The sequence below is a fragment of the Semicossyphus pulcher genome, unplaced genomic scaffold (assembly GCF_022749685.1).
Source record: "Semicossyphus pulcher isolate SPU_LCO1_2020_fin unplaced genomic scaffold, fSemPul1.0.p SCAF_24, whole genome shotgun sequence".
Taxonomy (NCBI): domain Eukaryota; kingdom Metazoa; phylum Chordata; class Actinopteri; order Labriformes; family Labridae; genus Semicossyphus; species Semicossyphus pulcher.
In genome coordinates this window covers 3,257,905-3,272,676 of record NW_027211698.1, presented here as the reverse complement: position 1 = coordinate 3,272,676, position 14,772 = coordinate 3,257,905, and the positions used below count along the sequence as shown (strand labels likewise).

The 14,772-nt window shown below is 41.6% G+C and overlaps 2 protein-coding genes across 6 annotated transcripts in view; one reads left to right on the top strand and one right to left on the bottom strand.

The window, feature by feature from the left end:
* Nucleotides 1-2,995, bottom strand: part of LOC138603469 (lysine-specific demethylase 6A-like) — a 36,621-nt gene extending 33,626 nt beyond the window's left edge. For all 3 annotated transcript variants that reach the window (XM_069675262.1, XM_069675263.1, XM_069675264.1), the window contains exons 1-2: nt 2,507-2,995; nt 2,306-2,369 (exon numbers count right to left, since the gene is read on the bottom strand). In XM_069675262.1, coding sequence (XP_069531363.1) covers nt 2,306-2,369; nt 2,507-2,685 — 243 coding nt within the window. In that variant the 5' untranslated portion in view covers nt 2,686-2,995. The remainder of the gene's footprint in view (nt 1-2,305; nt 2,370-2,506) is intronic.
* A 692-nt stretch (nt 2,996-3,687) lies between these two features.
* LOC138603460 (FUN14 domain-containing protein 1) lies at nt 3,688-10,625 on the top strand. Of its 3 annotated transcripts, none has more exons than XM_069675249.1 (5): nt 3,688-3,862; nt 4,457-4,622; nt 4,752-4,827; nt 7,373-7,507; nt 9,310-10,625. In XM_069675249.1, the coding sequence occupies exons 1-5, from the start codon at nt 3,838-3,840 to the stop codon at nt 9,385-9,387; spliced, it is 480 nt and encodes a 159-aa protein (XP_069531350.1). In that variant the 5' UTR covers nt 3,688-3,837; the 3' UTR covers nt 9,388-10,625. The 3 variants fall into 3 exon arrangements, with proteins under 3 accessions (XP_069531350.1, XP_069531349.1, XP_069531351.1); XM_069675248.1 differs by having other exon boundaries at nt 3,692-3,862; nt 4,454-4,622; XM_069675250.1 differs by having other exon boundaries at nt 3,707-3,862; nt 4,454-4,622; nt 7,373-7,501.
* The last annotated feature ends 4,147 nt before the right edge of the window (nt 10,626-14,772 follow it).

The following is a 14,772-nucleotide window of genomic DNA, read 5'->3' as shown; positions in this document are numbered from 1 at the left end:
CTCAGCAGACTTAAATACGGACTCACATTGGAGTCAGACGTAGTTAAGGTAAATTGTTTGTGAGGCCCCATTCTGCTTTATTTGCTGTTTTTATAAGGCAAGATTGATGTGTCACAAATACAATGCGTCTATAATCCTTAAACAAGCAGAAAGCCCTTACTGAAACCAATTACAGACTACAGGCGCACTGTTTTAAAGACACAAACAAGTACTGGTCGTATTGCCTCTGGGTAAAAACGGAAAGCACAAATTGCATAATACAGCTCAACTAAGCTACAGATCTAACTAACATCAGTTTTTAGCGTATTTAATAGCAGCTCTCTCTTTTCCCGTTGCAATTTAAATCAGTCTAATATCTGGAATCCAACCTGGAGCTGTAACAACAAATTACCTTGTCTTTTCACACACCTGACATGACATCACTCCTGTTAGCTGCCTAACATAACTGACTTATGTCGGCGTCCGACTGCAGAACGCTACACATGACGCTATCTGAGGCCATGAATTAGCCTCACTGGACAACCATCTGTAAGTGTTTTTATACCAGGGTGTACAAGAGGAGTGTAACAGGAAAGTCTAGCAACAGACACGTACTATGATGCAAGAAAAAGACCATTGTCATCATCAACAGTCATCGCATAAGGCAAAAAATACTGTGTGTCTACATTAATACTGTTATGCAGTATGCATATAAATGCTTTTAACATGCTTTTTAATCAATCATCAATCAATCAAATTTTATTTGTATAGCGCCAAATCATAACCAGGGTTATCTCGAGACACTTTACAGAAAGAGCAGGTCTAGACCGACTCTTTGTTTGTTTTAGGATGCATTGTTGACACCAAACCAATTCCACAGGGTACATAACAAAACAGACAATTTTATATGACAAAGATGGCTGTTTCAAGAGTGCAAAGGAGCATTTTTAAGCCAGTGTAACAAAGCAAACCCTACAAAACACTAAAAGTTAAATACATCAACAAATTGTGTGTTGTAATGATTGCTTAAGTCCTGTTGAAATGTAACGCATGATGATGAGCTTGTGCTGCTTAGAACATAGGAACTGAACAACTTCATCCAAGACCAGTACTTTGATGCATTGCACGCTGTCGATATTTTCCAGCAAAAACAGTACAACAGTGCTATCTGCAGCTAATGCTAGATGAGCGGTCACACTTCCTAGGTATCCCACACCACCTAGCGAGCAGATTCGCGGATGGCCCTTCAAACCACGAGCTGTCAACAGCCCCATCTTTCCTCTATCATCAAAGGTCCGAGATAAATTCACAGGAGAAAAGCTTTGCTCTTTTGTTTAACACGTTGCTTTTAAATCCGTGAGCACATGCAGAGACAAACAGGGGTGATGAAAACTGTAAACAAAGGACCCTGACAACACCTTGGTCGACACGAGGAGCACATCTTTACAAAGAGAGGAAACTTCAGGCATACCTCAGCAACACACAAATTATATGGGGCAATATGTTCCTATCAAATTGGTTATATAGCCAACGGTGTCACTCCGCCATGTCCCGCCATCTTGGACGAGCAGCCAGCCATTAACGTTACTTGTAACGTTTGTCAACTCGTTCACTCCAAACGAAACACGAGCGTCCTGAAGTGGGTTTCCTCTTGCAATAAAATGTAATGAACACATAACAGATTGCGGTTAAGGCTCCACGTGAATGCAAATGCTACTGGCACGAGCCACCCTCACCAAATAATCGGTTGAGCTGTGTTTGGTGCACCTCGAAGGCTGCGTTACTTCCACCAACGGTTTTAACGGTCGTAGCCAGATGAGGATACATATGTGGTTGTAAGGTTAAATATCTGACATGAAAACAATCTCCCAACGACATAAAACTTTTCTAATTAAGTTTCCAGTAATAAACGTCTGACACAAAACGGTGACGACGTTATGTTGTTGGTGGTACAACTGCAGGGATACGTTAAGGTTAGCATCATGCTAACAGGGAAGGGCGGCTGCCTAACAAACATTAACGTATTAGAACGTTAACAAGCTTGTTAAATCTGGCTTGTCCGCAAACCCAGCTCGCGACACAGCGTAGCCGCAGGTGCAGGGTCGCTGTTCATCGGATGAGAGTGGCTAACTAGGAAGCTAGCTGGCTAAAAGAGGGGCTGCGGCTAGCTGGCCTTGGTCTACTGTGCGAGTGGGCCACTTGCGTTCAGGTTGGCTTCAACTGTGAGAGCAAATTCACTGCCGTGCATGCTAGTTAAGAGTGTGAAGCGAGCCCTGTGTGTCATGGTGCTGCTTAGGTGTGAAACACATCCAGTTAGAATTGCTACCTTCATTAACAGGGCCTTCGTTCTGGCGCCATCTTCATGAAGCTTCTGAAATCCAAACAGTGAGCTGCAAGCAAGAAGACAACACAGGCGGCTCAGAATCACTCGCAGGGAGGCTTTGAAACATTTTCGATATAATAGGAAAGAAAACAAATAATTTTTAATCTGTGCGTTAGTGTAAGTGCACGGGGTTGCTGTTCCGACCTGTCGATCCCGACCAAACTGTCCCTCTCCTGGGCTGTCAGTGTCGGAAAGTCCTCCTCTGTTTCACTCGCTTTTCCCGCCGCCATTTTCTTTCCCTCATCACCACCAGAAGAAGCCGAGCCGAGACTCCGAGCGGCAGCGCAGGCAGCAACGGCGACCGACACACCGCACGATTGCATGGAAAATCGCGACGCGGGGACGAACGGTTTGCTCCGCCGAATGAAAAAAGAAAAACTGAAGAAAACAAATGGATCAAAAACTTTTTTTCCAGGATGAAAAGATGCGATTCGATGTAGTAAATCCTTTCGGGGGGGACAGAAGCGCTCTCCGGGTTGCTCCTAAAACGTCACATTTTTCATCACAAAGTGAAACTGTGCCGCTATTTGAATGCGAATAACTGAATAAAATATCCAAGATGTGAGTATTTGACAATAAAAACGCGTTTCGGCCGCGAAGATAAAGTTGTTATAATTGTGTCACCCAAGCGAACCCACGCGCCGCTCTAGCCACGCCCTCTCCCCCCTCTTCAGCCAATAAGAGTGCCCAGAATCGACCATATGACTTCCCTGCTATATCAGAATCAGAATCGGGGTTTATTGCCAAGTAGGTTTACACATACATGGAATTTATGTTGGTGTTTTGGTGCAGAACAGTTATAACAGAACTAAAATAAAAATTAAGCAAACACTTAAATAGAACGAGATAAAAAATAGGCAATAAGAATAAAATTATAAAAAGCAGTGCGTATAATATAAAATATGTACAGCAGGTGTAATTAAAACCTGTACAGATGTGCAGGATATTGGTGAGTGCAAAAAGCTTACAGTATAAAATAAAAAATAGTGAAGTGTACAGAGAAAAAAATTCATTCTTTTATCTTGAATATTCATATTCTCCCTGCAAACCACTCACATTATTCCATAATTATTCTGGAAGCATTTTCAGACATATTTGTGTCTGTCACCATTATGTATTAAAGTTTAAGAGCTTGGTTTCCCTGGAAAATGCAATAATTCTCACATAACACATAATCTTGTATTCGGTAATATGCATTAACACATGGGTATCAGCTTATCTTAAAAGAATGGTTTAATAGTTACTGCAATGCATCATTCGTTCCGTCACTTTCTTTGCACTTTCCAAACTCACTTCATAAATCTATTTTATCTTCCACATATGGAGAAGAAGTTGCAATATTTTAGCAAAAACGTTGCTAAATTGCTGAACCCAATCAAGCGACTTCAAAGCATTCAAACTGACGTGGCAAGCATCACGATGTGGGCGTGACTTAGTATTGTCAACATCCTGGTGACATAACCAGTCTCTCCAAAATGGCGACGGCGGATAACAGAGAAGGTTAGTGTTTTTTTTTGTTAGAAATACGCCGTTATTACCTTAAATAATATCGCAATTAAGACCTTTTTACACCGATAATGAATTTAGGATGCGGTCTTGACGTCTATGCTTTTAAAAATCTAAAAGGGAAGTCTATTTTGTACACAAGTCATTTACATGGGATAAACAAGCAGCCCTCGGAGCTTCTAGAAGCCGAACCGGCCTGACAATAGGCTTAATAGATTTAAGGAGTCACCTTTTGGGTTGTGTTTGAAGGCCTCTGTCAATAACATTTATTCTAAACACAGATATAAATCAAGTACTAGTACACGCTCATCATTATTTGGGATGCAGAGAAGAAATACATCCTTATTCTGAAGGGCTTGTAGTACTATTAAGTTCGTTTATTTACATATTTTCGGTGAGAACTTATAAACCAAATAAAAATCAAAACCCACAACCCAACCTAAAGATACACACACCTGCACTTGTAAACAGAGAGGAGGGGTACAAATAAACAAAAGAAACTTATATTTTTACTTACTTATAAACCATATATTTTATTTAAAGTATTTTATTTTTAAACTTTTCCTTTTTATCATTATGTCACAGCAGGTCCGGATGACCCAGAGAGTGAAGATGAGGTTTATGAGGTTGTGGACCTGACAGAATACGCCCGAAGGCACCAGTGGTGGAGTCGGGTGTTTGGGAACAACTCCGGCCCGATTGCTGAGAAGTATTCCGTGGCCACGCAGATCATGATGGGAGGGGTGACTGGATGGTGAGCATTAGAGACATTCATACTGTCCATCATTTCCTTTGCTCCTTTGAAAAAAGTACATTCTGACTTCATTCAGTAATGTTTGAGGAACTAAAATCAAGTGAAATAACTAACATTCCTCACATACAGGTGTGCTGGTTACCTCTTCCAGAGAGTTGGGAAGATAGCCGCTACTGCTGTTGGAGGAGGCTTCCTTCTTTTACAGGCAAGAGCACCGTGACACTATTTATGTACCCCCTGTGATTACATATTTACTCCATCTTTATTGTCTCTGAAACTCTAAAATCTATCTAGAGGTGGTCTGCTTTCTCAATCCTGTAAGCAAATTCCATCAAATTTTGCAAACACAGATGTCATGTAATGATATTAGTGTCATACAAATCAGCATCTTTGTGATTTGGGGTCAAGTTTTTTGTTTTCTCTGCACATTTGTACTGTCCTTCTCCCGGTCGAGGAACTAGGAAGACTGTGTGCCTTTCTCAAACCGCTCCCTACACGCTCTCCCTAAACATTTCCACTCCGTTGCACGCTCGCATCGAGGCTCCGCCACATTGAGAGCTGTCCAAAAGCTGTGGTGTGGGCGTGGGTTGTTAAACCCTCCACCAGCGAGTCTGCACCGACGCTGACCCTTTCCCACCAAAATGAGTGCGTTGATGCAGGTTTTTCAGACCTGGAAAGATCCACTTATAAATGCAGATTGTCTCTTTTCCAATTGCCAGTGAAGTATACTCCTTTCGGTCTCTTTTCTGCTGCATCACAGCAGAAAACGTTACAGAGTTAGTAAATTATAGTCATTTTGTTGCCTTATTTCTTCTTGTGTGAAAAGTGAAAAGTGTTTATATTACCAGGGACGGCTGTAAAAACTCAATAACATCAGATTGAAAAATATAATTACAGATAATAAAAGCCATAAAGGAAGCTTGAAGTTTATTTTCCTTATAATGTGGAGTGATTTTAATGTTTACACAAATTTCCTGTCTCCGTCGGAGTGTGCTCCGTTCAGCTGTGAGCGTGCTGTCAAAAGGAGTTCACTCTGCGACGGAGTGTGAGTGGGGAGGGTCTGCTTTGAGAAAGGCCTTGTGTTGGTTATAATAAAAGAAAGTTGTGTATATTCGAGCGGCCCCTCTTGCTACACAGCATAGACAGATTGGCAGAAAGAGTGAGCTCAAACTCACAAGAAAAGTGATGCGGTAGAGAATCTTATGTAGACCAGTCAAGTTCAAAATATATTATGTGTTAGTTATACTCAGGAGGACATCATATACAGGGCATAATGCTAGTGAATTTAAGTGCAGAAGAAACACAAATGTGGCAGGTTCATGTCTGAACCACATAAAGTCCCCAGGTAAAACCAGTTCTGTGGAATTAGGATGATGAGAAGTGCATCATTTGTAAAGCTGCTTTCCCACTGAACCCGCTAACACTCGGCTTTTTGCTTAGTGGGAAAGGTTACAATAGGCATTCAGACCCGGGTCAAATGACTCTGCAGTAGTCTCGGGTAATTATCACCTCGGCTTGGATCCGCATTGATGGGAACACAAAACCTGTGTCGACACATTAATCTCTGCCCCCTTTCCGGCATGATGCTATGCCCCGTCAGTTACTTCTGTGACTCCTTGTCATCTCAGCTACTAATTACGCCCGTCACCGTCCGAGCGGCGCTCGAACATCATTCCAAATTTGTCGCCGCTGAGTTTGATACACAGACTGAATGAGTAACAGATACAATAAAGACCTAACCACCGTAGCATCTTCACTTTTTACTAACCCTGTCTCTGGCGCGTTTGTGACGTCAGACGATGACGCAGCAGAAAAGAGACAGACAGGAGGATACTTCACTGGCAATTGGAAAAGAGACAATCGGCACTTGTTAGCGGGTCTTCCTGGGTCTGAAAAACCTGCGCCAACGTGCTAATTTCGGTGGGAAAGGGGTATTAGATTCACATTTTGCAAACTTCATCAACATCCAAAGATGCCAGCCGTACAGCATGATGCTCAGCTGGTGTCCTCTCTGCAGCAGAAAGACTAGCATTGTGGCTCTAGCAGGCCATCTGTGTACTAATTGGCAATTTCAATAATATCAGTGTGTTATTTCTCCTCTTAAAAACATACTTGTAAGTATTTTACATGTAGATCACACCAGAAACTGACATGAGATATAAGTTTAACAGATAGTTACAAAGTAGTGGAAACTGTAGCACCAAATCCAAGTGGTTTTAAACACAGCCATGAATCTGTCTTTATTATTTTACCAAGGTTTCATGTGTTGAACAAAGAGAGATTTCTGAAAAGATTCAGCTATTACCTTTTTTCATTCACTCCGTGCCTGAGAGGAGAATTCATATTGGTTCATTCAATTTTCTTATCAAGGTCAAGGCAAACCTCTTCTTTCACCAGATGTCCTCTGAATACCGACTTATATTTATGAAAGGTTTAAAGGTGCGTCATACCTCAACCGTCTAAATCCAAAGACCGTAAATGTTAGATTTAAGGGGCTGAATCACACCTGTGTTTTTGTTTTGAAGACAGGTCTATATGATCTCAATAAAAGACAGATTATGTGTCACTAGGACACGTCATAAACCGCCAGACAGCACAGAGGAACTCAGCTGATAAGAGCAGACAAGAGGTCAGTAGCCCAGGAGAGTGCAATGAGGTTGTGTAGTAGTGCAAACATATTATATCAGAGAGATTTTGAGAACGATAGTCCCAAATTTTCCCAAAAAATCTGAGTTTTTTCTCCTCCACAGATTGCCAACCATAGCGGCTACGTGCAGGTGGACTGGAAGAAGGTGGAGAAAGACGTGAACAAAGCAAAGAAGCACCTGAAGAAGAAAGCAAACAAAGCAGCCCCTGAAATAAACACATTCATTGAGGAGGTAAAGGTACCTGTAACAAAGCTTGCTCTTTGCTTTTGCTTCTCTTTAGCTGGCTGTTGCTAACACTTAACCAAACTCTGTGCTAATTTCTATTGTGTATAGTTAAAAAGCGCCACACCCTACTACTAACATACTTCTGACATATAATTAGGTAGTCTTTCTTTGATGTCCTTGTTTTGGTGGCGAGCTTTATTCTTTAATCTGCAAACCTGCAGTGCCCTCTAGTGTACTGTTAGCAAAACTGCACCCATTAGCGGTGACGCAGCAGGTTTAAAGGGGAGTTCTGGTATTTATAAACCTGGATGTAGCAGCCCCAGCTAGAGCAACGATCAAACTTTTAATTTCCGTTTCACCTTGCCGTAATTCCACAAAACACCAGGCAAAACAGAGCCTGATTATTGCTCCAGCTGGGGCTGCTACAGTAAGAGCTTGTACACCTTCCAGATGGTTGCTAACAAAGTTTGCTAGAGGATGAAGAAGAAACACCGAGCAACTGTCCTTCAAGCAGCGTTATATTTCCGGTTTGGCGGCAGGTAAGCAAAAACCCGCCTTCAAAATAAAAGCCCCAAAAACCGTTTAACAAATAACAGAAAAACTTTGGAATACCAAGTGAAAATCTACAATTATACATAACAATTAAATTATGACAGTCAACTATTTTTTCCCTTTTAAGGGTCCTTTACTTTTTACATATTTAAAGTCTAAGTGACTAATGGGTAAAACATTTTTCTTTAGCCTGCAGCCACAAGGCGTACTCTAATGGCTGCATAATAATATTCTTTAATGGGAAATGTACCCAATCAAAGAATGTCTGCTAAGGTGCTCGCTTTTGCTACACAAAGATTTAGGCTGCATTCATACTGCAGCTAAAAGAGTCCCAATTCCGCCCTATGTGACACAGATCAGATTTTTAGCATTTTTAAATTCAGAACCGGGCTGTTTGAACATGTGGTACTAAATCGGAATCCTAAACATGCGACCGGCATGCAACTCAAATCGGAATCAGTCACGTCGCCTTGGCAATATGCACATTACCAGGAGTGATTTTAAAGAAGAAGAAGAATATTTCCTTTTTCTGCTTGATCATGGAGGACAACGACACGCAGCAGTGGAAAGACAGCGAAACCGTAATTGCTATTTGGGGAGATGTCACTTACTTGCACAAAAGTTTACGCACATCCAAAGTCCCAGGGCCCGAGAGCCATCCATGTGTTACGGAAAATGTATGTTCATTTCAATCATTTTCTGTTCACATTGATATCTCATCTGGGTCACATTCTAAAATAGAAATGAACAGTGACCCCAAAAAATCTGATATGAGCCCCAAATTGGAATTGAGCACGAAAGCCTGCTGTATGAATGCAGCCTTAGATTGTTATTCTGCGTGTTTGGTAACAGAAAGGATTAAGTTTCGATCCCTTTGTAACCAGAAAAGCCTGTTCACATCGCTCTCTGAAACGGCACCAAACTCCATTGACAAAAACATGTATTTGACCTAAAATAACGCAGGAGTTGCTGCTCTACTGCTGCATCAAATGGTAAGTTTGGTAGTTTTATTGTTACACCAGAAGTCTTGTGTTCGGCAGGGCAAAATTACTGATTTTGTCCATGGAGTCTGGTGGAAGAGACCTAAACAAGTTGTTCCCTTTAGTCATTTAGATTTCAAAATGGAACCAGGTTTAAAAATACAAGAATCTCCCTTTAACAGAGCTTCTTCACAGTTTTCCAGCAACACCTTTTCATTGACGAACACAACACTCTGCTTTTAAGCTCTCATCGACTCATTCTCTGTCTCCTCTCCTCCGCAGGCCACAGACTTTATAAAAAGAAACATCGTCTTGTCCAGCGGGTTCGTCGGCGGCTTCTTCCTGGGTCTGGCCTCCTAAAGCCTGGTGCACACGCTATCATCTCCATATACTGTGAATCACAACACATAGGTCACTCTCCTCTCCATTGTTTACCTCTCACCTTTAACTGCATCGAACAGGGGGGAGGTTTATGTTGAGCATGATCTGTCGTGACAGTGGTATTAACTGTGTTACATCTCCCCCTGGTTAAACCAATCATAGCTTATTGTTTTCCTTTGGGAGTGCAGATTTTAAAGTCTGCGGTGGCTCAGAAAGACGTACTGTGAAAGCTTTCCCTTGTAGGATCCCTGCTGAATATGTCACGCTGCCTCAAACTAGCGCTGATCTGAGGCTAGATTGTCCATCATCCCCTCGTGTATTCGCCTGGTGGGTGCGGATGTCACATTGTTATAAGTTGGCATGTGTGGGCGCCATTGTAAATACGAAGCCAACCTCCTTTTCAGAGCTGTAAATACCCACACATGAGAAAATCTTATATAAACGAGATGGAGGGCACCGGTGTGGGACGTTAACACCATCCCCCAGTCTGGTGCTTGGAGGTATTTTTTATGTAGCTGAGACGTGCCATAGAGCGGTAATTAAAATGTATCACACTGGCTAGGAGGGTTTAACAAAATGACTCGAAGAAAAGAGGGAGTTGTTGATAATATACAACACATATCACGAGCATAAATCCCAAATAAATGTTTTACACTGACAAAGTATTAAATGCAGATCCTTTATACCCACAATCCTCGGCTCCACAATGCGCTTTAATGGCAGGATGCGCATTTGCTGTACCGTAATTACCACCATCAAGAGCTAGACACCAAAAGAGACGCCGGTCCTGTCATTAAAGAGCGCAACGGAGCGGCGATCGTGACTCCTACGCCCTCGCTATTGTCATCGTACATTCAGTATGTCTGTGTAGCAATAACACAAAAGCGATGCTGCCGAGTCGTGTCCTCACAATCATTACGTAGAGTCCACTTAAGTTGATCACAAGTTCTTTTGTTTTGCCTTTTGCTACCAGTGCAATATGTTTCAGGTGTTTTATTCAGGTTTTGCTTAAGTCTACAAGTGGCACTTTGTGTTGACATACTCCCTGATTGTTTCAGTTTGATGTTATTTTGTTATCAGAGCTGTATGAATCTTAAAATAAAGTTGCCTGATTTTGTTTTGAAAATGTTATTAATGTGTTTTTTGGGTGGGATTGGGTATGAGTGTCCTTGAGTGCTGAGAAAGGCGCCTTCAAATAAAATGTATTATTATTATTATTATGAACAGGATGCTTCTTGTTTATTACGTCTCTATCAGGTTATGTGTTAGTATCCATAAACTACTGGAGTTGAGCATCTGGCCCTTTTACAGTAACTGACTTTGATAACAAGCTTGTCAAATATGAGGATGTACAAAGCGGGACGTTAAAGGAGCTGTCAGTCAAAGCTGGTGTTCTCTAATCGATAGAAGCAATAATATTTCAAATTGGCGCCATAGCTGTAGAAAAAGTTGTACAAACAGCTCGTGGTTTCACCAATTCTACATTCCTAAAACACCCAGCGTGCATTGCGCCCCTCCCTCTAAAAGGAACGGCCAAGCGAGAGGCGGTGGAAGGAAATACTACAGTTTTCCAGTCAAGGACATTGATCGCTGCAGACAATGGCTCAGAGCGGAGAGAATATTCGGTGGATCGTCTAAAAAATCTTCAGGTCTGCAGTCTACATTTCAAACCTGACAATTTTGAACGAGACATGACATCAGAGGAGGCTGTCCTAGATTGAGGAAGTGTACCGAGCTCCCTGTTTTCCAGGGCCCATTGGAGAAGTGGATAGCGTCCTTCAAAGGCACAGAGCAAAATAGGAATTTTTTTCTATATCAATCAATGGCATTAGCTCCCTGTAATAGCATGATAGGACTGAGGCTGAAAATCACAGACTGGCCCTTTAATATAGAAAAATAACTTCTATTTAATTAAATGATGTCGATCCCTCCGGTGCAAGTCAAGTGTTTAACCTTTAAAATCTCCATGTGCTGTTTTTCATTAGGGACAACATAAGCATCATCTCCATGGCTGGGCCTGTCTGCTTTTAAACTGCAGTGTACCAAGGACAGGCTGAACAACACGTTTTCTGGCAGGTTTGAGACGTCACAAACCTAAGGAGCCAATCCCGTTAATGGACGGGGTGACGCTATGAATAACGCTTTGTGTAACCTATGGCAACCACTTTGGCAATGCTCGAGCCAGCTGTAACCGCCATCGTAATGTTTGCAAACTCAATACTGACGTTACTACTGCTAATTACAACATTTCAAGCTAGCTACGTTTCAACAAGTTGCCACTAAACGATGGCAGAGACGTGTTTTGTTTTCACGACGGAGGGGGCGGTTAATTTTTAATGAGGGAGATTGGAGATGGAGATGGAATTAGTCTTAACTTTTTTTTTTCTGACCATCAAGTCTCTCCTATATTAGCATTAACACATTAGCATGCTCACTCTTATTAGTGTGGCCCACCAGCAGATGCAGACACAGCATAAAATACGTTTCAAAATATACTTTCACTGGGCAAAACAAGCCACATTTATTTTGTATGTTAGTCCAGCTGATGTGTAAAAATAATGTCCACATTTCCATAAAAGCTTAAAACATTTTCCTGATCATTTTCAGAAACGGAGCCATTGCAAAAATGCTTCATGGCACAAGTGGGCGGCCATCTTTCTTTTCACCATCACCGAAGTAAGCATTTTGCATCATACAGTGGCTTGCATAAGTATTCATACCCCTTGAACATAAATATATTTTATTGGAATCATATGTGAAAGACCAACACAAAGTGGCACACAATTGTGAAGTGGAAAGAAAATTATACATGATTTTAATTTTTTTTTTACAAATAAAAAACTGAAAAGTGCAGTGTGCAAAAGTATTCAGCCCCCATTTGTCTGAGTGCAACCAATTGCCTTCAGAAGTTGCCTGATGATTGCTGAATGATCGAATGTTGACCTAATGACTAAAGAGAGTCCACCTGTGTGTAATCTAATCTCAGTACAAATACAGCTGTTCTGTGACGGCCTCAGAGGTTTGTTAAGAGAATATTGGGGAGCAAACAGCATCATGAAGTCCAAGGAACACACCAGACAGGTCAGGGATAAGGTTGTGGAGAAGTTTAAAGCAGGGCTAGGATATAAAAAGATTTCCCAAGCTTTGAACATCTCACGGGGCACTGTTCAATCCATCATCCGAAAATGTAAAGAGTATGGCACAACTGCAAACCTACCAAGACACGGCCGTCCACCTAAACTTACAGGCCAAACAAGCAGAGCACTGATCAGAGATGCAGCCAAGATGCCCATGGTGACTCTGGACGAACTGCAGAGATCCACAGCTCAGGTGGGGGAATCTGTCCCCCGGACAACTATTAGTCGTACACCGCACAAATCTGGCCTTTATGGAAGAGTGGCAAGAAGAAAGCCATTGTTAAAAAAAACCCATAAGAAGTCCCGTTTGCAGTTTGCCAGAAGCCATGTGGGGGACACAGCAAACATGTGGAAGAAGGTGCTCTGGTCAGATGAGACCAAAATTGAACTTTTTGGCCTAAATGCAAAAAGCTATGTGTGGTGGAAAAGTAACACTGCACAACACTCTGAACACACCATCCCCACTGTCAAACATGGTGGTGGCAGCATCATGCTCTGGGGGTGTTGGAGTCTGCAAGAGACTTGGGAGTGGGGCGGAGGTTCACCTTCCAGCAAGACAACGACTTTAAACATAAAGCCAGGGCTACAATAGAATGGTTTCAAATAAAACATATTCATGTGTTAGAATGGCCCAGTCAAAGTCCAGACCTAAATCCAATCGAGAATCTGTGGCAAGATCTGAAAACTGCCGTTCACAAACGCTCTCCATCTGATCTGACTGAGCTTGCGCTGTTTTGCAAAGAAGAATGGGTAAAAATTTCAGTCTCTAGATGTGCAAAGCTGGTAGAGACATACCCCAAAAGACTTGCAGCTGTAATTGCAGCAAAAGGCGGTTCCACAAAGTATTGTCAGGGGGGCTGAATACTTTTACACTCACTTTTCAGTTTTTTATTTGTAAAAGAAATTTAAAAACATGTATAATTTTCTTTCCACTTCACAATTGTGTGCCACTTTGTGTTGGTCTTTCACATAAAATTCCAATAAAATATATTGATGTTTGTGGTCGTAACGTGACAAAATGTGGAAAAGTTCAAGGGGTATGAATACTTATGCAAGCCACTGTATATTCCCAAATAATGGAAAAGTCGATGTCTACTCCCATGTCTTGACTAATGATCAATAAAATAAAGCTTTTAAACTGAACACAACATACATGATAGAAGAAAGTAGCCAAGTCTGGTTTCTGAGATGCTTTTAACAGAGAGATCCCTGCAGGTTTTAGTGAATGTAGTTATGTCTAATGTCCTCGTGTCAAACACAGGCTTCCCCCAGGGTTGTGTGCCCCCCCCCCCCGCTTTGATTCCGTGCATGGACAGCTGCATGTCTTGTAAAGAAGGTAGCTACCTGGTGAAATTCTCCAACTATACCGCACCAGAGTCAGACCATGGTTGTGCCCTACCTGCTTTTGTTACCTGGAGCAATGACCTTTGTATTTTTCTTTTTACCAGTCATTTATTTAAAGTCTTTTAATTGTGTTGGTTTAATGGTCTGTCTGTGAAGGACAGGTATAGCCTAAACAGTATTGTTAGGGTCTGCTTATACCCACTTCTATCTAGTTCAGGGTTATGATGCATAATGAACGAAAGAATCAAAGCAATCGTCCACTTCTGCAGATTATCAGGGCCCAAAACTAAACGAGTACCTATCTTCTTGCTTTCATGAAAAAGTGAACATCTCAAATTTGGCCTGCATCTCAAATATAACATTTTTTAAAGGTGCATACTGCCACGTAATGAATTGGAATTAGATCACCTGAATAGCCAAACTGCATCGCTTCATTAGACTGTCATCCTGATTATAAAAACCCATTATTTATAAAATCATATGTGCTAAAATTCATGGAACTGGTCGACCTTAAAACTCTACAAATAACGTTACACTTCCAGACTGTATCCAAGGGTTGTTTTCAGTGAGGGCGAGCAGGTATCCATCCAGGGGAACTTTTGTTTGGAAAAAAGAGGGCCAGGACAGGTGTGACAATTAAAGGGGTCAATGAATGGAACAGCTGCAACAATGACTTAAAAGAATGTAGCAATATATGTACATTTAAGAAAATGTACAAAGACATGGTATTTGAAAGTTGAACTATGAGATCATGTTGTTTCGTTATTACAGCCATCTGCCTCGACTGGATGGGCCGAAAATGGGATAGAAGGAGATGCAGGATAGAGACAGGCAAAGAGAGCAACAACAACATATGTTCTTGTTACCACAACAACATATGTCC